This window comes from Notolabrus celidotus, chromosome 13, assembly GCF_009762535.1.
Source record: "Notolabrus celidotus isolate fNotCel1 chromosome 13, fNotCel1.pri, whole genome shotgun sequence".
NCBI lineage: Eukaryota > Metazoa > Chordata > Actinopteri > Labriformes > Labridae > Notolabrus > Notolabrus celidotus.
This window is the reverse complement of record NC_048284.1, coordinates 20,550,571-20,571,338: the sequence shown is the minus strand read 5'-3', so window position 1 is coordinate 20,571,338 and position 20,768 is coordinate 20,550,571. Positions and strand designations below refer to the sequence as shown.

General features: G+C 39.9%; 2 protein-coding genes and 1 long non-coding RNA gene across 9 annotated transcripts in view; 1 reads left to right on the top strand and 2 right to left on the bottom strand.

The window, feature by feature from the left end:
- Positions 1 to 7,269, bottom strand: part of tmem244 (transmembrane protein 244) — a 98,801-nt gene extending 91,532 nt beyond the window's left edge. Inside the window, exons 1-2 of the mRNA XM_034699668.1 lie at positions 7,130 to 7,269; positions 6,712 to 6,804 (exon numbers count right to left, since the gene is read on the bottom strand). The gene's annotated coding sequence lies outside the window, so the exon portion shown is untranslated. The remainder of the gene's footprint in view (positions 1 to 6,711; positions 6,805 to 7,129) is intronic.
- Positions 1,500 to 9,982, top strand: LOC117824228. Its single transcript, XR_004633547.1, has 4 exons — positions 1,500 to 1,608; positions 2,060 to 2,313; positions 4,681 to 4,868; positions 8,991 to 9,982. It is a non-coding gene; the product is annotated as an uncharacterized LOC117824228 (long non-coding RNA).
- epb41l2 (erythrocyte membrane protein band 4.1 like 2) overlaps positions 9,490 to 20,768 on the bottom strand; it is a 72,524-nt gene continuing 61,245 nt past the window's right edge. For all 7 annotated transcript variants that reach the window (XM_034699659.1, XM_034699660.1, XM_034699661.1 and 4 more), the window contains 7 exons: positions 17,405 to 17,473; positions 16,423 to 17,037; positions 15,062 to 15,190; positions 14,695 to 14,793; positions 14,525 to 14,605; positions 13,309 to 13,423; positions 9,490 to 12,913 (listed from right to left, as the gene is read on the bottom strand). In XM_034699659.1, coding sequence (XP_034555550.1) covers positions 13,319 to 13,423; positions 14,525 to 14,605; positions 14,695 to 14,793; positions 15,062 to 15,190; positions 16,423 to 17,037; positions 17,405 to 17,473 — 1,098 coding nt within the window. In that variant the 3' untranslated portion in view covers positions 9,490 to 12,913; positions 13,309 to 13,318. The remainder of the gene's footprint in view (positions 12,914 to 13,308; positions 13,424 to 14,524; positions 14,606 to 14,694; positions 14,794 to 15,061; positions 15,191 to 16,422; positions 17,038 to 17,404; positions 17,474 to 20,768) is intronic.

Below are 20,768 nucleotides of genomic sequence, written 5' to 3'. Positions count from 1 at the left end.
ACAACCTGCTTTTGATTTAACACCAGCTTGTTAGCTTGTTAAGATGTGGTCAAATAATACCGCAGGTGGAAACATCTGGTTTGCCCTGGAGTGAGTCTGTATCTAGACTTTAAGCTTCATTTTGATCTTAAACATTTGAGTGTTAAAGTTTCATAGATGCTAAGAAAACAATATTTTTACAGTACTGATGGATCAACTGACTCAGCTTTAAATGGATTTTTAGAGTCTTTAGCAAATACTTTTGGTTTTATTAGCCTGCAACTGCAGTGTTGTGGTCCACTCCTGCTCATAAAGCGTTATTTTTTGTTGCAATAAGTCACCTTATGTCTGCAAACTACATCAATATTGCAATTCCCCTTAAAGCTGGGGTTGGTAGTCTTGGAAAACTAGCATGAATTTGAATGTAGAATTTCCTCAGGACTCCATCTAACCCCTCCCCACTTCCCCTTGGAGCTCCTCCAAAACGACGCCCCCGCTCACATGCAGAGCGCTGCTGATTTGCGACCATAAAACTGATTCAAAACCGGTCCTCACCAAAACATTATCATAGTGAAAGTTAAAAACACAAACAAACATGGCTGCTGTTAGTACTCACAACTGTCATGCTAGCATTATCCAGCTGTACTGGTGACACGATATCAGGAGAAAAGTTATAATACATATAATACTGTAACAGCTCTACTGTTTGTTAAACGTGTTCAGTGTAGATGTTCTACTGTATTTCCTACAGTGTTGACGGTTAGTGAAGGCATCAGGAGAGGTGTAGAGTGTGCAAGCTGGAGAGAGGAGAGACAAGAGAAGTGTTTCATTCATTCAAACATTGATTGTTGCTTTGTTGGTTGTTGTGCTAACGGCCGACAGTGACCGGTTATTAAAACTCAACGTGTTCACGACTCGGCTCGTCATCCCTACAGTGCCCGGGCGGACGCTACAACACATATATATTTCTGTAGGACTTACTAAATGTAATTTATTCTTTTGCTTGTCAGAGTCCCCGTGGTGAGAGCTTTTTAGACTCTGATCCGGACTACAGTCCTCCTGAGCAAAGCACCTCATCGGGTCAGAGGGGACAGGCCCAAGGTCGAGTGAGAGGGGCAGTCAGTAGAGTCAGGGGAAGCAGAGGCAGGAGGCGGGGAGTGAACGCCGGGGAAATGTACACGCAGGAGGCGGGCAGAACGGCAAGACGGGATTTGATCGGTGTAAAATTTCCCAGGTTTACTGTACCCCGCTCTTTTTTAAGAACACATCATGTATTGATTGCAATCGGGACATAAAGATCATTTTAACCAGTATAACAAAAAGTGTATCTAAATCTGACTACCAACTCCAGCTTTAACAATTGTATTCGTATCGAAGAAAAAAAGAAAGATAAGCTGTTTTTCCATCATGAGTCTTTAGTGTGGATTTATGCTTTAGTCTGAAATCACGACAGTTGTTTGGTTGATAAAGGTTGATGACATCAGTTCTGTTTGTTTTTAAAGTAATCAATATTCCAGCCAATCAAAGTCTGCTGGTGAAGATAAACTTACAAAAGGCAGACGGAGAGGGAGGTAGATGAGATGAATGAAAAAACATCTATCCAATCAGAGAGGGAGCAGCTGAAAAAAGGTGTGTGTGAGGGGGTTGACTAGCATGTGTTTTACGACACAGTGAGCACAAAGGTCTAACTTTAACGATCAAAATATATCTCAATGTCCCACATACATAACAAAAGGAGAAGTTATATGGATATATATATGTGTTTAAATGTCCACTTCCACACTCTAAAAACTGTACAATAACACCCCTCATTACACTTCATTTCATACACAGCCGCAAACACACAGACCAGGGGAGCACTGCTAATCTTCTTAGTAATCACAAGGTCCAACTGTTGAGACCGAACAAAGTTCACACCATCAACAATAACAGAGGAGGCATTTCTGCCTATGAGAGAGAGAGAGAGAGGGAGAGAGTGAGAGCGAGAGCAACAGATAAAACACAGGAAAAACGAGACATTGTGAGAATAACTACTTCACCTGTGGACTGAATTAATCATGTTTTTTTCCCCCCTGTGGAGTTACTCTGTGGATTATCTGCCAAGCTGTGAACCTGCTGTGACACTCTGACACTGACTTACTTTTAAAACTGGTCTTCAAGTTATGTGACTGTCATCACCACTGAAACCTCGTCTCAAATCCTGACTACTGGAGACAACTTCACATCAATGCAGACAACTGTAACGGCGTATTAACCGGAGTACTTGGCAGCACTCAGAGAGTCATTTCCATCTGCAATCACTCAAACCTGCTTTTCTGTGGAACCCTGAAAATTGTAAGTAGCACTTTCACTATGTGGTGACTTCTTCAGCTGTGTCTTCTCAACTCACTCAAAGTTTTGATGGCTTTCTAGTGGATCAACATATTTTGCACATTTGTAGAATACTGCATCCAACTAACTACTCTGCCTGTTGCCACTCAAACATTTAGGAAATAAAATGAATAACTCTACCTCTTCTAATCCAGTGTACAATCACTTCTTCAGTTCTGTGTCCTAAAGCTCTGTTCTCAAAATCAGTAAAACAAAGTTTTATTGGAGACCGTAAACAAGAAAACAAATGATGTATTCAGGACTGATGGTACTCACAAAGCAAAATGAAAACCTCAGCCTAAGAGGCCTAAATCTAAATTTACAACATGGCTTCTATTTACATATTAACTACAGTTCTGATAACCTTAATGAAAATTTTCCACACTGTATTGATTTCTTGTGTAGAACTAGTAGAAACAACAATCTTTTTAAATCTTACTATGTAATCGCAGGAAATAGTTGTATAACTTTCCGCAACTGAGTAGATCTTTAGATATGCTTTGTGATATTTAACAACTACAATTTGTTTTGTTGCTGTAGATTTTTAAAAACATCTACAGCAAAACAAATCTGTAAAAGTCCTAATAAGTGAATAGATGCCTGGAAATAGAAAGGACACTGGTTCTGTTATTTTTTACTGAGATTAAGGATTTACTGCAGTCCAACTGACCTATCAGATATCTCAGTAAGTAAACCCTGCTTCACTTTGGTACATCCATAGACTGTATAAAATATGAACGTAGTATCTGTGACGTCACCCATCTGTTTCTGAAGCGCTGTTTTGAGGCCAATCGGCGGCGGCAGCCATATTGATGCTGTCAATCGATTGTGACGTAAAGGGGCGGGCTTTGATCCTCCTAGCCAATAGCTACAGGGTTCCTGCCTGAATATCAAGTCAGCTGTGCCTTTCATTGGAAGACTCGTAATCTCAATATCTTTGAAATTGCAGCGTTAGAAAAAAATTCACCCCTTACAGTGTGTGCCGATTGAGAAATGAGCTAATCAGACTACACTTGTCTTTTGTACCAGGATGTAAACATGTTTATTTCTGCTGTAAATATCAGCTTTTTTTGAATTGGTGTGTATGTGGTTTCCGGTACTTCCGGGGCCAGCCTCAAGCGGATCCTCGATGAACTGCAGTTTTTAGCACTTCCGCATTGGACTCATATTTTTAGACCGGAGGTTGCCACTTGGAAACATCACATTTCTGTTCTATAAAAACAACTTAAAGTTATATCATACAGTTGTCAGTTCTGATAAACTAATCTGATTGGACAAGAGGCCCTCTATAAGTGCAGATATAGAACAGGGGTTCCCAATCGTTTCAGCCCGCAACCCCCAAAATATAGGTGCCAAAGACTCGCGACCCCCACTGTCCCTCAAAGTGATTTCATGTGGCTTCATTTAGCTAGTCTGTCGAAAATTAGCCTACCTATAATATGAGCATGTGGCTGTTTCCTGTGCTGTTATGAATTAACCTACTGCTACTGATGCTCTTGATAATTCACTGTTCACTACCCCTAAACTTAGGAGCAATCTGTCAAAAAGAAAGGCAGAAAACTCATTACATTTTCTATTTTAAGGTTTTTCAAAAGTTTAGCTACTATTTTTGTTGATATTTTTACTATAACGGGTAAAATGGATTATTTTTAGATTTAAAAAAAATGCATTCTGGAAGACATCTCATGACCCCCCATTTGTGTCTCGCGACCCCCCAGGGGCTCCCGACCCACACTTTGGGTACCCTTGATATAGAGTATAACAGCACTGGGACTATCTCTCTGCCTCAGGTGTTAGAATGCAGTTAATTACATTATAGCAGGCAGAGTCAGTCTTTACCACAACATATATTTTCACTCGTTGCACGATAAATGTAAACTAAAAGAAACGGACACAATTGCATACAAGTTGCTAGTCCGTGGTAACCGTGGTCACAAACAGAGTAGCAGGAGTGCAGGGGAATGTTTGGGTTGCTCAGCAACAACAGTCCTGTTTCTGTCAAGTTTGAGAACGAGTTGAGTTGGTGATGCAAAATCTGTATCATACTTGAGGCCAGGCTGCTGTATTGAGAATCAGCAGCGTGATAATCTTTGACACTTGGCCTGCAGCCTCATGCCAAAGACTTCACCACAGCTGGGATATTTTAATGTTGTTTTGAAGGAGAGTTTTAAAAAAATGTAGTACTCAGATGACTTTTGACCTTGACACTATTAAATAAATGCTTATAAAACTATATAAAAAATAAAGATTGAGAGATTATATGACCACATGTCAGTTATTATATCATCACATTCATCCTAACCTCTACTCTATTTGCTAACTCCCATGCAGGAGCAGTATGGAGGTCCTGAGTGGTCCCTTTGCTGATCTGGCTCTGCTCCTTCGAGAGACCATCCTGCACACAGACAGACACACAAACAGCTTTCTTCCTCTCTGGCTGTTCGGCCTGCTGCTCTTCCTGTCTGTCTGTCTGCTGCTTCTACAGCTGATTGTCTTCCTCAGCTGGAAACTCAGTCAGGGTAGGCCAGTTATTAACTTTTCATGTGCAACCCTGTCCACACCTCTTTCTTTCTTATATCCACTGTGCTGCTGTGAAGCTAAATGGACACTGTAGGGAGCTGCTATAAATACCTACACTCATCGTGGTATTGTAAAAAAATGTACACCGGAGCAGAGGTTTCACTGCATGTCATAATCACTACAGCTGCCACTGCCCACTGTATTTATGTTGAGAAAATATTCTTATTTTCCTGACAGCACCGTTGTATCTGTACACATGCAGACAGCCTGAAGTGTCAGGTAGAAGCCTCATATTCATATTGTTTTTTGAATCACACCTGACAGCACAAGCCGCTCCCAGGTAGAAAAATAACAGCAGGACCTGAAGCAAAGCTGAATCTAAATAATGGAAGACATCCAAAATAGGCATAAAGAAAAAAGTAACTAAGAACTTGATGAGTGACATTTTTAGGTTGAAAGCTAATTCGACTCAAAGATGGGTAGAGATAGTGATCACTACGATAACTGGGATTATTTTCAGTTTTGTATATGAATGTGAATGTGTGTGTTAGAAAGGGTAACTGCAGGTTTATGAGTCCTAAAAGCATGAAAACTCTGAAAACATGGCTTTTCTTTCCCCTGTTTGTTTGTGCTCTGTTAACAAATGTCATTCAGGTAGATGACCTTGACTCCTTTGTGCTTTGCTGTGACATAAAAGGACGTACAAACACACTCAGTCGCACACACATTCGGGAGAGATCAAGGGTTCACTTTCACCATCTGCTCCCACTGGATATATTACAAAGGAAGATTAGTTTCACACAGAGACTCATTAGATTAATCCAAATTTGTGATTGAACATGAATTAGAGCTGTATGAGTTTTATTCTGCAGTTCTCTGTGATGTTTCTTGTGTGCCGAATTTTAAATGAACAGAAGATGTGTTGGTGGCGAGGGACTACTCTGCTGATTGTGAGACAATGGTTATTATGAAGACGAGTTGGAAACATAGACTGTATAAAATATGGACGTAGTATCCGTGACGTCACCCATCTGTTTCTGAAGCGCTGTTTTGAGGCCAGTCGTCAACGGGAGCCATATTGCTGCTGCCCCCCCCACAGTTTGTGCCTAACGAGACATGAGTGATCCAGACTACACTCGTCTTTTGTACCAGGCTGTAAACATGTTTATTTCTGCTGTAAAGATCAGCTTTTTTTAATTGGTGTGTATGTGGTTTCCGGTACTTCCGGAGCCAGCCTCAAGCGGATCCTCGATGAACTGCAGTTTTTAACACTTCCATATTGAACTTACACTTTTAGATCGGAGGTTGCCACTTGGTTGGGATTGTAAATTGAAAATTGAAAAAAATCTGGTGATACTTTTTTACTGACTATGATTATCATGAAAAGGCCAAAAATTATGATCCTCTGTGTCTGTGAATGTAAAACAGGATTTCAGCAAATAGTTCCACCATTAACCTAAATGTGTCATCAAATATCAACCTTTTCTATAGGAATAAATAGACTTAAATATATAGGCCTGGTACTGCAAAAAAAAAAAAAAAAGTGAAAGCTTTATTTAATGCATGTGTTTTTCAGTTTGCTGTGAGCATCACCTAATGTTTACAAGCCTCTTATAATCAATTAGACCTTCTCTTGCACCTGCAGTCTACTTTCTATCGCCCGCACTCAAATTGCAGGAAAGCACCAACAACTCAAGGGTTAGATGTTTTACTACCTCGGTGAAAATTGCTTCTGGCTGCACCTATGATTAACTCACTAGATGTTAAAGGTAAATGCTACATTTTAATTCAGTTACTTCAAATGTTAGCGACAACACTACTGCACTTTTAATGAAAACTCACTCAGAGATGTGGAAGTCCTCTGTGTTGTAGTTTTCTGGTTGATTTTCAGGAGATATCCAGCCTTCACAAACTCCACAGCTGGTCACTCTACAGCTTGTAAAATATGAAGACTGTTGTATCAAGTTTCTCATAAAACATGCTTATTTCAGTGACAGAAACTGAAAACCACATACAAATGAACGATTAAAATACTTAACAGAGCTAAAAACAATCCGCTACAAACTACTGAGCTCATTAAAAACTGTAAAAGCGAACTAAAACGCGTTAGAGTTTGGCTAAGTTAAAATATTTTAACGAATGCCAATGATATGTTTACTAAAGTAAGTAGCTAGCTCGAGCTTAAATGGCAGCTGTTTGGAAACAAAGTAGGTGTAATTCAAGACAAGTGTTTTGCTGGTAAACCTTTAACATTTATTACCTGATGTTTCTCCTGTTAGCATTAGCGAAAAGAAGACGGGCTGACAGCTCTCACTGCACATGCGTAGTTTCACCTCTTATGATGCATTATAGCCTAGCTTAAAAGTTATTTTACAAAGAACTTCCGACGTTATAAAAAATAATACAATCTTCATTCCAATTGATACTTCAAAAATATATTTATTATCAGTTAAAATTAGTGTTTAAAAACAAGGGAGTGTTTCAACATATTGTAAAACTAATGCTGTCGTTATTTTTTTCGGCCAAATTGACAAAAACCAAGTCATTAGCACCAACTGTTGACATTTATTACCTGATGTTCCTCCAGTTAGCATTAGCGAAAAGAAGACGGGGGCCGGCAGCTTTCACTGCACATGCGCAGTTTCACTTCTTATGACGCAATATAGCCATAGACTGTTTAAACTAGATTATAGTATAGCTTAAAAGTTATTTTACAAAGAATTTCCGACGTTGAAAAATGAATAAAATCTTCATTCCCAATTAATGCTTCAAAAATATATTTAATTTCAGTAGAAATTAGTGTTTAAAACAAGGGAAAGTGCTTCAACATATTGTAAAACTAATGCTGTCGTTACTTTTTTCAGACAAATTGACAAAAAAAAGTCATTAGCACCAACTATTAACATTTATTACCTGTTGTTTCTCCTGTTAGCATTTGCGAAAAGAGGAGCCGGCCGAGCCGACAGACTGCTCTCACTTGCACATGCGTAGTTTCGAATTCTTATGACGTGTTATAGCCATAGACTGTAGCCTAGCCAGCCTAGCTCAATGGTTTTCAAAGTGGGGGACACGGCCTCCTGGGGGTGGCCAGGGGGCACTAGGGGGGCCTCAGAAAATTGAAAGAAAGGGGAAAAAATAGAAACTTTTTTTTATTTATTTTTTTTCACACGTTTTTTAATAATTTCCTATGTTAAACAAATGTGTTAATTATTGAAAAGTGAATAAAAGCAAGAAAATACATTCTAAAAGTGGATGTTTCTTTACATATTTTGAAGCATTGTCTGTGGGTTTCCAAAGGGGGTCCAGAAGCTAATGCTGTTTTGGGGGCCTTAGCATGGTAAAGTTTGGGAACCCCTGGCCTAGCTTAAAAGTTCTTTTACAAAGAATTTCCGACATTGAAAAATGAATAAAATCTTCATTCCCAATTAATACTTCAAAAATATATTTATTTTCAGTTGAAATTAGTGTAGAAAACAAGGAAGAGTGTTTCAACATATTTTAAAACTAATGTATTACCTGATGTTTCTCCTGTTGGCATTAGTGAAAAGAAGAATGGCCAACAGACAGCTCTTACTGCACATGCGTACTGCGTAGTTTTGCTTCTTATGACGTGTTATAGCCTAGGTTAGAAATTATTTTACAAGGAATTTCCTATGTTGAAAAATGAATTAATCCTTCATTCCCGATTCATATTTCAAAAATATATTTCTCTAGTTTAAATTATGTATAAAACAAGGGAAGGTGCTTAAATATATCATAAAACTGAGTGTCTTTACTTTTTTATAAAAACTTTTCATATATGTGCAATATCTTAAACCCAAATACCTCTTCTCCCGACCTAACTGTATATATTCAACACCTTTTTTATATTATTACTATATTTATATTGTCTTTTATACATATTTTCTACCCGTTTTTATTGTATTTGTATTTATAACATGCACCTTCAGGAGCAGCGCTTCTAATTTCATTGTACACCTGACAATGACAAATAAAGGCTATTCTATTCTATTCTTTTTTAGCCGAATTGACAAAACATAACATTAGCACCCACTGTCTTGAGGGGACTGTTTCCCATCTGTGTTCAAAACATTACCTGACTTTTCACTTTCCATCCACAGTTGAGGATGATATGGGTATTCCACAAGACAGAAGCGCCATCTACAGGCATCCACACAGAGGTACACACCTGAGGAGGAGGAGTGTTGGGTAGTCACCATACACCTGAGTCTGACTGGGCTCTTTTTAGATGAATTATTCTCTACTGATTAACACCTGCAGGAACCTGGGTAGGGCATCTCAGACTAAATGGAAGTGCCTCAACAAGAAGAATATTATAAGAACATAGTTATGGATATCATTTTAGCCCATATAGAAGTATCACAGAGGATGTGTTAAAATGTGTACTTCTAGTTTCTAAACACTCAGGGAAATATGGATGTATGAAATTTAAAAGCATATTCGAGGATAATGTATATTTTTGTACCTTCTTGTATAAAGTTAAGAAAAATATGACTGTACACTTTATGTAAAACGTCTGTACCCTCTCTTAACAGTTAAGACAGAACATTTTACTTAAGATAAATGAATCAATGGAAGAATAATGACAATGTAAACAGATTTCAGAGTATAACAATCCTTTATTTAAACAGTGTTACACAGGGGAGGAGTGGCTGCGTGTGGGGAGACACAAGACAATCAAGCTGCTAGATAGAAAATACCTACAGTGATCATTGGTTGGCTAAGAGAGGAACAATGAGGCAGCTGTGGTCAGTTTCCCAAAATGGGTTTGTCAACAAACTTTTGAGTAGCTAAAATACAAAATTGTGCTGGTATTAACTGACCTTACTCTTTTTCACGTGTCTGAACTGTTTGACAAAGCCTGAGATGTAACTGTGAAGAGTGAAGTCCGATTGGTGTTTGCCTTTTGAAGCTTTATCAGCCTCGAACAGAGAGATGTTGGAGTGTGAGTTAAATCTTATCTTACAGCAGCAATTTCTTGTTTTCTGTGTAATTTTGCCCTCCATAATGTCTCCATGTTGAGATCACTGACACTTTCAGAATCAGCTGGCATTGGTTTATCTCAATAAAAGTTACTGATTGCAAAAATTCACCCTCAGATTTTTTTTTTGTATCTTCTAAAAATTAACAAGACAGCACCTACAGCATTTTGGAGAAGCAGACCTGGCAGCCTCAAAGCTCCTGTGATGGGTTAAACCAGAGCCCATGCCTCTGAAAAGAGGTTCAACTCGGGGCTTGAAGTACAAAAAGGAAACAATGGTGGAGATGATTTGTAGTGGTCTTCCTCCAATGTCAAAAGCACGGGACAATATTAAAAACATCCAAGAGAGCGCACAATAAATCCCACCTTTTGACAACTAGATTAGCTTCACAGAGAAAAGACAACAAAATTATGAGAAAATCTACAAATACCGCTACAGATTTTATTTTGTAAGGAGCGTATGCTTCCAAAGCTGCCTAGAGATTGTTTTTAAATGTTTTTCTGCTGCTTTGTTTCTTTGCAGGAGGGTCAGAGGTTAAAGCGCCCCCCTCATGTGGAATGTAATTTAACTGCATAGTAAAGATCAGACAAGAGTTTCCCAAAGAAAGCCAAGGACAGTCATTAACACTCCATCAAGCCATTGTTAAATTCTTCTATTCACTCCAATTCAAAATACCAATGCGTCCTGTCAGACAGGGGGATCAGACAAATCTAGGCAGATAAGGGTGGAATGTTTTTAGACTGATCTGTGGCACTTCTTTGCTACAATCACATTGGATTTCAGGAAAAAGGTGTTGCTTTTTTTTGTGTCATCTAAATGCTTAAGAACAAGCACCTTCTCATAACCGATTCAATGCCACTGATATTCACACACAGCAGCGCTTGTGTTGAATTTTTCTGCTGAACATGTGCGTACAAAGACAGACAATGAATAAAACATGAAAAGAATCCATTTATGGGCTTCAAGAGCACTTAAAACCCTCAAATACATTTCCCTTTAAGCTGCGTTTTTCTGTTCTGCTGTAACCGTTTCCGTTGTGTTTGTAGTGCACTGACCGAGATCTGTTTCGTTACGGGGTGGATTCACGTAAACTTGATGTCACTTTCAAATGAAAAGCCACACTGATGCATGACTGAGGAATATTTGGTTGCGTTGAAACAGTTGCAGCACAGCCGCTCGGTGAATGATAATCTAATCTCGACGTGCTGTAATAATCTGATATCTACACACTCTCAAACCAATCATCACAGTAGCCTTCTATCTAGACTCACTCAAGATACTCTTGCAAGATAAAAAAGTGTGAAGACATGCTGAATCTAATCTCAGATCTCTGTATATCTATTCAGTTTTGTTGGTTTGATCTAGTCTTGCACAAAAAGAAGAAGCTGGGAATGAAATTAAGTGCTGATCTATGACAAACTGGCTCTGATGCAAAGTTAGCAAATTATGGAGTGGGACTGAACTGGTTTCAAGTTGTCCTCATTTTGGTACCTGTGCTTGTTTGAGTCCTTTAATTTGCAAAATGTGGATCAAGCGTTGTCCATAAATATTAAAAACTGTTTTATTAACTCACTGCAGGATGCAAAATAACATTACTGGAACATGCATCAATGTTCAAATTTCCTCTTCCCCCTCCCTGGTTGTAGGTTTTTACTGCACAGCTCCAACTCTACCTCCCAATTAAGCTTCAGTTTACTGGTCCTCTCTCCCAATCTAAAGTCCGCTCCCTTGCCTCCCTGTGGCTCAGTGGGAATGGCTAATGTCTTACAGTGGTTGAGCCCAGGGAGAGCTAATGAATGACGGCTCCCATCTAAAAACCTTTGTTTGCACTGTACACAAAGTCGTATACACCAGCTTTCAGTCAGTTCATCTTCAGTTCAATTAAAATACAGTAAAAGTTATCAAAAAGAAGAAATCCCAGCTGCATCATTTGGCTTCTCGAGCTTAATTTAACTCAAACCCACCAACCCAAATAAAAATCATTTTATTCCCACCTACTGTAAAAACTGTGAAATGTCCTCTCTTCTCAGGGTGGAGCAGAAAGTGAATTGAACTGAACATGGACTCACTAAGTGGCTAGGTAACACATGAGGAATGTGGATGAATTAGAACTACACTTACACAGAATATAAAAGACAGAACCATAACATTTCAATAACCTGGTTGATTGATTTTTTACTGCAGTATCTTAAGTTACAGCTCCCTACTTCTTGCACTCGTACGCATTAAAACTTGTGAATAAGACATGGTTGGCCTGAATGTGAATGTGTTTTAATAAGTGAGACTGTGGTATCTACACTTGTTGCTGTAAAAAATCTGTTATTTTATAAAACTTTCCATTTGCACAGTAAAGAATTGAAGAGGGAGCTGTAATTTAATAAAAGTGTTTTTTTTTCCAGGAATGCACCAACATCACCTTTTAACTAATGATACAGACTGAAAGCATCAAACTTCAGCTTCAAATAAATCGCCTTTTGAGTCTTCTTAAAGCTTCTTTCTGAAGGAAAAAAGCTGATTTTGCTTTGACTTGCAATATTCAACTGAAAGTCACTGGTAATAGTGAAATAATCAATATTATGATGGCAACTTGTTGACTCTTAGCCATGTATCGTATCAGGATTTGTTATCAGTGCACCCCTACAGCTTTTATTTCTTGAATTACAAGACAGACAAACTATCTGCTTTCTTTTTGTAAAACAAACAATTGAAGAAGAAAAAAAAGCACTATTTAAAAAAAAAAAGAATAAAAACACGCTACAAATGTTAAACTAACAAAGTGGTTCTATTTTGTTCCCTCAGAAAGAGTGAGGAAGTTATTTTTCTTGGTTTTTGGAGTGAGGGGGGTTTAGATGCACCAAAGACATGTAAGAAAGACCAACTGGGAAGAGACTGGCAACTTCTCTCTGTTTACACAGCTCTTCTTCTTCATCTTCTTCTTCTTCTTCTGCTGCTTCTCTTCGGTCGGTCTAGGTTGGTTGTCGTAGGATGATGGAGGTCGTTTGACGTCAACAGAGAGAACAGTCACGATGGGCCCTTCAGCTCTGGGGAAAACAAGAGTTGAAGGGAATGAGACGGGGTGGTGTGATGATGATGATTGGCACTTGAAATATTTCCTTTGCTCTCCACACACACACACACACACACACACACACACACACACACACACACACACACACACACACACACACACACACACACACACACACACACACACACACACACACACACACACACACACACACACACACACACACACACACACACACACACAGACTCCTCAATCAGTCACAGCCTACCTTCATATGTTTGATATTCCTTCCCTCTCCACTTCACATGTGCAATCAATGATGATGATGCACCCCATCAGTTATAGAACACCTCTAATTCTACTTTCCCCATGAAAATAATAACATTGAGCTACTTTTATCATCATTACCTGCTTTCTGTCAATCCTCCTCCTCAGCCAGTTCAGTTTCTTTATGAACCACCACTCTGGTGACAGACATGTCAGGATGTTGCTCTTTGGCCTCCTTAATGGCCTGGGCCAGTGCCTGCAGTACCAAAAAGCGACCACACAGTGGCAGAACCAAGCATGGCAGGCAATGGGAGGGAAAAGGGAGATGGAGGGAGGGGGAGGAGGAGGAGGAGGAGGAGGAGGGGGTTAAATAAAAAATTAAATAAGAAGCGTAAAGGAAAAGACAAGAATGCTGGATTTACGATAAATGTGCCATTTTACTTCAACAACTTATGAAGGAAAATGACCGCAGATGGATGCATAGAGTGGAAAGAGATTTATTGATAATAAATCCCACTTCAAAAAAATAACAATAATGTAAATCCAGCTGATCAAACAAGACAAGCAACATAAATAAAACAATGGACAAGGACGATTTTTTGACGTACAGTTTCTTTTGACGTAGAGTTTGATGTATCAGTAAAAGTTATCTATCAGAAAGAGTGAGTCCGGTCTATTAATATGAATCGCACATTACTTTCAAGCATATTAACAGTCTAAACTTTAAACAAAGTGTGTTTGCAAAAGGACAGTGAGATAACTCATATAGTTTGCATCACATGTTGTAGCAACTGTCCCAGTTTTAGATTTATCCATTAATGATAGGCTTTGCTAAATAGTCTTGTTACCTGTTACCCCTAAAATTCAGGGCCTAACTCATCAGGATGTGAAGATCCTTAAACTGAAAGTTTGCACTCAGATCTTGTGTGTTTTTTTTATTTAATCCAAAATTCTGATAAATGACGGAACAAATAAAGTGAAATAAAAGTTGAACTAACAAAGACAAACAACAACATAAGACAGCATGGCAGCAGCAACAAAAAGGTTCAGACCGTTTCCTGGATGCAGGGATTGGATGGTGAGGAAAATGACATGTGGGCATGTCTTTAAGTGATTAAAAAATAAATCATATTGTGATTTCAGACTGAGCAACATGGTGGACATGTCACCTGGTGTCTATTTGTCCTCCTAACAAGTTCTTCCCTTCATTTAAAAAAACAAAATGCTTAGGAGACATAATTTGGACTACAAAATCAAACTCTGGCACCCTGTCACGACACTCACATTTGGTCTGAATGAAGCAAACTGTCGGCAGAGTAAAGCAGGGATCAGCTGTGTGAGCAGATTTTTTACTGACCTGGTCGTGGTCGATGTCACAGTCGCCAGTAATGACGATGCGTTTCTCAATCCTTGTCTCCGATAGGCCGCCCTTTAACGTCTGCAACAAGATATACAGCAAGAGATGGTTTTATATCTGTTGTAAGGGGGTAACTCTGAACTATCAGGGCCAGCATGTGTGTGTGTTACCTTGGTAATGTGTGTGGTTGTAGTTGTACACAAAGATTCAGAGGTGATTGTCTGAGCAGTCATCAACACACCAGGCTCGCCATCACTGTTACCATCCAACTGACAACAGAGGAGACAAAAACAAGCGTTTGTTCCAGCTACAGAATCCCAATTCGAATCTCTGTCATCATGTGAGGCCTTCTAATGACAGAGAGGAAGAAGAGAACCATTGGAGCATGCACTAGAAAAGAAGCTCTTTGGAAGAAGCTTGCAGACAACACATTAACATTAACAAACCTTGAAATAATAAATCAGGTCTACGTTTAAAGATGAGTAAAAGAAAAGGACAGATGAGAGGATCAAATCCCTGTGTTTCTTAAGTGTGCACCTGTGCAGCCTCGTATGTGATGGTCTTGGTTTCCGTATGTACGATGGGCACTTCTTTTGTAGCTATCTCAGTTTTCTGGGCTGCGAATGTGTCTGATATTGTCACCATTTCTGTCTTTACCACGGGCGGCTAGAAGGGGGAGGAGAGAGAGAAGTGAAGGGGGGAGGAGAAAGGGTTAATATGTTAGACGTGAAACAGTTAGGGAAACATAATCAAACATGGAGGTATGTATGAGCTAGCTGAAGTAATTCACTTCCATTTTATCAGTTTATATATTAGTGTTTTTGTTGTGTTTAGATGTAAACTTGTCTATATGTTTTCTATAAGGGAAGTGATGTAGTCGTTCCATACACAGTCGCAGAATATATGCCGGGACATGGAGCCAAACTCACAACAGAGCCCCGAAATACATACTAGTCAACGCCACACAGCAAAGAAAATGAACTACTTTCAGCAGTGCACAAGCCACAGCTACGACAGCAACACAACAGCGTCTTTGGCATCAACATGCAGCTCAGAGTATGACACCCCACAAACATGCACAACCACAAGCCCATGAAACATGCAGCACTGTCTTCTGATATGGACACAGCATGCAAAAAACGACATTCAGATGAGCGGATGGCATTTTCCAGAGTGGTTGGCACAGATGATTACCACAACACTGTTACTATGGTGACTGTGAAGAGCCAATTACACATTGAAGCATCGGTGCCAAACACGTGGAGGACACACAAACATGCAAATGTGCGCACACAAACATGCAAATGTGCGCACACACACTCACACTCACACACACACACACACACACACACACACACACACACACACACACACACACACACAAACACACACACACACACACACACACACACACACACACACACACACACACACACACACACACACACACACAATGGATTGAACTGTGGCATGCAGAGCAAAAAAAGTAGACCCCTAAAAGCATCATGCACTCCCAGTTAGGCCCCATTTACTTCACAACACTGGATCACAATGAAGACAGGGATGTAAATGATGATGTACCCCAGGATAATGTTGTGAGTTATGAAGTGTGTGAATATGATATAAATCATAACAAAGACAGAAATGTCACGTAGGGCATGGTAACTTAACACCAACACCAAACACTGGTTGTTTAAAGGAGTTTGCAACTCTACTTCTACGCCGATACAAGGTTTCTGAGGATGTACATGGGGCCTAAGTATTCACACAAGCCAAAAAAGGGAAGGACACTGGCACAGAGGTAGGCAGGAAGAAAAAAATATGTGGGTGCTTCTACAGTTGGAAGAAGGGATTGAAGCCCGGAGGAAGCTCCGCAGTCGGCCCAGTGAAGACTTTACCTCAGAGCAACAAATAACCTGCGGCCGAGCTTCTGCTTCAGCCAGAGAGGCTTCCCCATTCATTCTTGGCTCTTCTTCATCTTCTGCAGAAGCACACATGCCTGTGTCACTCTTCTCAGGCAGGGCGTGACCATTAGGGGCTTCTTCAGGCGTCACCATTGTATAGTCGGTGCTCGTCTCCGTCTCCTTCTCGCTTTCTTTTTCCTCCTCTGCTAATATCTTCTCTGCATCCTCCCTGGTCTCCTCCGCCTCTCGACTGCTCGCTTCTTCAAGTGTGCTGACTTCAACTGGCAGAGAGGGAGCGTCGGGAGCTGACACATCTTCCTCTTTCTTCTCCTGCTCTTCCTCCTCTTCCTCCCTCTCCTCCGGTATTTGAGTGTGAGAGATGGAGACAGAGACGTTTGGATGGTACTCTGCTTCTTCTTCGCTCTCGCTCTCAGACGAAATGCTCTCCTGCTTCACTGCTTTCGCTGCTTCGGTCACCTCCGACGCTTCCTCTTCAGACTGCGGTTCCAGCTCCGAGGGGGATGTGATTGTAACTGTAACAAGTCCGGGTTTAGGAGCTTTGGAAACCTCTTGGACGACAACAGTTTCTTCGATTTCGACTTCGGTTGTCTACACACACGCACATACACACGCATGCATGTACACGGAGTGCACGGACACACACAATGAGGTGCACGCACATACACAACAAACAAACGCATGGGGACAAAAAAAAACAACATGATCATTGAACATAAAGAAAAGAATCAAACTGCCTTAAATCAAAATGTTATGTCACATGACAAAAATCAAGAATAAAGAGAAGATCAACTGTGGACACAAAGATGTGAGAGAGTGAGCAGAACATTGAGGAGAAAGAACGGAGGAACAGTCTGAAAATGGAGGAAATATCAAGCTGGAGGAATAAAGGAAATGAAGGATGAAAAGCGTCATGAATGAAAGGCTGGATCGATTAATAGAAGAACGTTAGCACCACCTTTGGAGGATCTTTGGTGTCAGAGATCGAGTTATCAGCAGTGGCTGCGTCCGTTTCAGTCACACTCACCTGTGTGACAAGGAGGTTACCATGACAATCATCAATCACGCTGTTAGTGACGTCATCATCGTTAGCACTTCATACTGAGTTGAATTTTTTAACAGAAGAGAGGGTAGTCTGCTGTTTTTCCTCCCTTTGTTTTGATTGACTTTTTGCCATGCAAAAGTCCCAATTTCCACAAACTATCAAAGTCAAGGGATAAAAGAGGTAAAAAAAAAAAAAAGAGAGAAACAAAATATCCATAGAATATGGATAAAAGAGACCATCAGTGGAAACAGAAGCTTGCATTTGCTTTAAAGGAGGAGAAAGGAATCGTATTGTAGTCAGCAGTTTCTTTCAGATCAGGATGATGGGATGTAACGATGCCTCGCGAGACGAGTACGCATGAGGGACGATTCAAATAAGTGAGATGAAAAATGAATCATGATTCTTTTTTTTAAACAGCAGAGGGAGCTATCTGCCTTTACTTCTCTTGTTTAATGACATTACATCTCAACATGACGTTTAACAGCTAACAGACATGAAAGAAGCAGGTGATAATTATCCAGTTGAGGATAAGACGCAATGATGATACCTGGGCAGCCTGTCAGAGCATATTTGACTACTACTTTCAGCATTTTCCTTCTTTCATATTCATACAATATTGTTATTCACAACCCATAAAATATTGGAACCTCCCCTTTTTTGGGAGGTGCTAATAGTTTGAACAATTTGTACTGTTGATCATTCTTTAGGCTGCTTTCTTTAGCATCTCAAGGCAGTAAAAAAGGCAAAATGAAAGCATCAGAATTAAAAGTTAGAATAGGCTACTCCTCTGAGTCCTCTTTGAGGCTTCAACTTAAAATGATTTACTTACACCCTAAACAAAACTAATTTTGAACCCAGGATGTTGAGTCATATTGTCCTATGTCGCATCTTAATCTATTTTGTAATGTGTTATTGTCAAGCGGCAACCTCCGGTCCCAAAGTATGAAGCCCATGCGAAAATTATATAAACTGCAATTCATTGAGAATACACTTGAGGCTGGCTGCAGAAACACTGGAAACCACATAGACACCAATTCAAAAAAGACGATCTTTGCAGCATTAATAAACATGTTTACAGCCTGGTTCAAAAAACAGCTTGGCTCTACAAAGCTAATCTCTCTATCGGCACACACTGTACGGGAGTGAATTTTTTTCTAACGCTACGGTTCAGAAGATATTAAGATTACAAGTTTTTACCCAAATAAGGACATGACTGACTTGACTCCCGGACGGGAACACAGCTGTTGGCTAGTTAGCTCAAACTCCGCCCCTTTACATCACACTATGTCTTGTTGAGTTCCGCATTTCCAATATGGCTGCCGCCGTGGATTGTTTCAAAACAGTGCTCAGGAACAGATGGGTGACATCACTTATACTATGTCCATTATTTATACAGTCTATGGTTATGTATGATATTGTATTGTATGCAAAGACTGTATAAATCATGGACGTAGAATCCTTGACGTCACCCATCTGTTCCTGAGTGCTGTTTTGAAGCCAATCGACGGCGGCAGCCATATTGGAAATTTGGAACTCAACCAGACATATTGTGATGTAAAGAGGCGGAGTTTGAGCTTCCTAGCCAACAGCTACGTGTTCCTGTCTGGAAGTCAAGTCAGGCATGTCCTTATTTGGGCAAAAACTTGTAATCTTAATATCTTCTGAACCGTAACGTTAGAAAAAAATTCACTCCCGTACAGTGTGTGCCAATAGAGAGATAGCTATGTAGAGCCAAGCCGTTTTTTTAACCAGGCTGTAAACATGTTTATTAATGCTGCGAAGATCGTCTTTTTTGAATTGGTGTCTATGTGGTTTCCGGTGTTTCTGCAGCCAGCCTCAGGTGGATTCTCAATGAATTGCAGTTTATATCACTTCCGCATGGGCTTCATACTTTGGGACCGGAGGTTGCCGCTTGATTGTATGATATTGTATTGTATCATACTGCGTGGTATTGTATCACATGATAATGTATTGTATCGTATTGTATCCTATTCTATTGTTTAATAGCATATTGTGTGGAATCGTATCATATCATGAGTTGATAGCATTGTTACATCCCAACAAACTGCTGCTTCAATACAGACTAGCTACTTTTCAAGTATTATTTTCCCCTAAAGGAGGAGATAAAGAGCAGATTGTCACATTTGCATTCAATCCACACACATTATTAGCATCACATACAAACCCATAACATCATAACATCCATAGCATTCACAGCTGTTAGTTGTGTCTAGATTGGATTCACCATGCCCATCACTCAGGATGAATGGTCCCTGATTCAAAAAGAGGAAAACAACCATTCATCCAGCATCCACAGCAGGCATTAGTGGGCGCTTTGAACATATCTGGCAGTAACTTAAATTACTTAGCAGTCAGTTACTTTTTTTCACAGAATACACAACTGTATATTCTGCCAGTCCATCAATCACTGCAACCCAGAATAGTGTATGGACTGAGTGTAAAGTAAACTAACTCCCTGATGTGGAGCAGTTTTAGCAGCACCTCAGAGGGAGATATTGTGGCAGTTGTGGCTGGGGGAAGAAGCTTGTGTTTTGTCGCAGTTTTGCAGACAGCAGTGGAAGTAGTAGGAGTAGCTGAGAATGTGGTTATAACAGCTTCAAGTGTTGGTTTGGGAATGCTGCAGGCAGACACAGCGTCCAAACAAAAGCGGGTGCCAGAGTGTCTACTGAAAAGTACAGAAGCTATCTCTTCTTCCAGGCTCTGCAGTACACACACACACGCACGCACACACACACACACACACGCACACACACACACACACACACAATGCAGAAAAGTAATGAGACAAACAGAAGCATTTTAGAGAAGACATAAAACAGAAATGCCTCTAAGCACCAAACACAAGACATTAAAAAAATATAATAAAAAATAGAGGAAACCTGAACCATAAACAGAAAATAAGACCCTTCTACTACAGGAAAATGAAAAAGATTTTTAAAAAGTGTCGTGAGTCCAGCTGGAAAAGAAAAAGAAGAGCAGAAACCCCTTTTTGTCCTTTAAGTGATAAGTGAGCTGCAAAGAAAAGGAGATGAAATCCTCACCATGGCAAACCCATCAAAACAACATATCTACTTCAGAGAGAGAGAAAAAGGGAGAGCTTTGACTTTTCAATCGGTTGCACACACACACATCTAAAAACAGATGAACCATATTGATTTTTCTTTGCAAAAAGTTTTCAAATCACTGCAATCATCCAAAAGATAACACTCCACCTGACCATTGTTTCGTCAGTAGTTCAAGCTTTCTTTCTCAACTA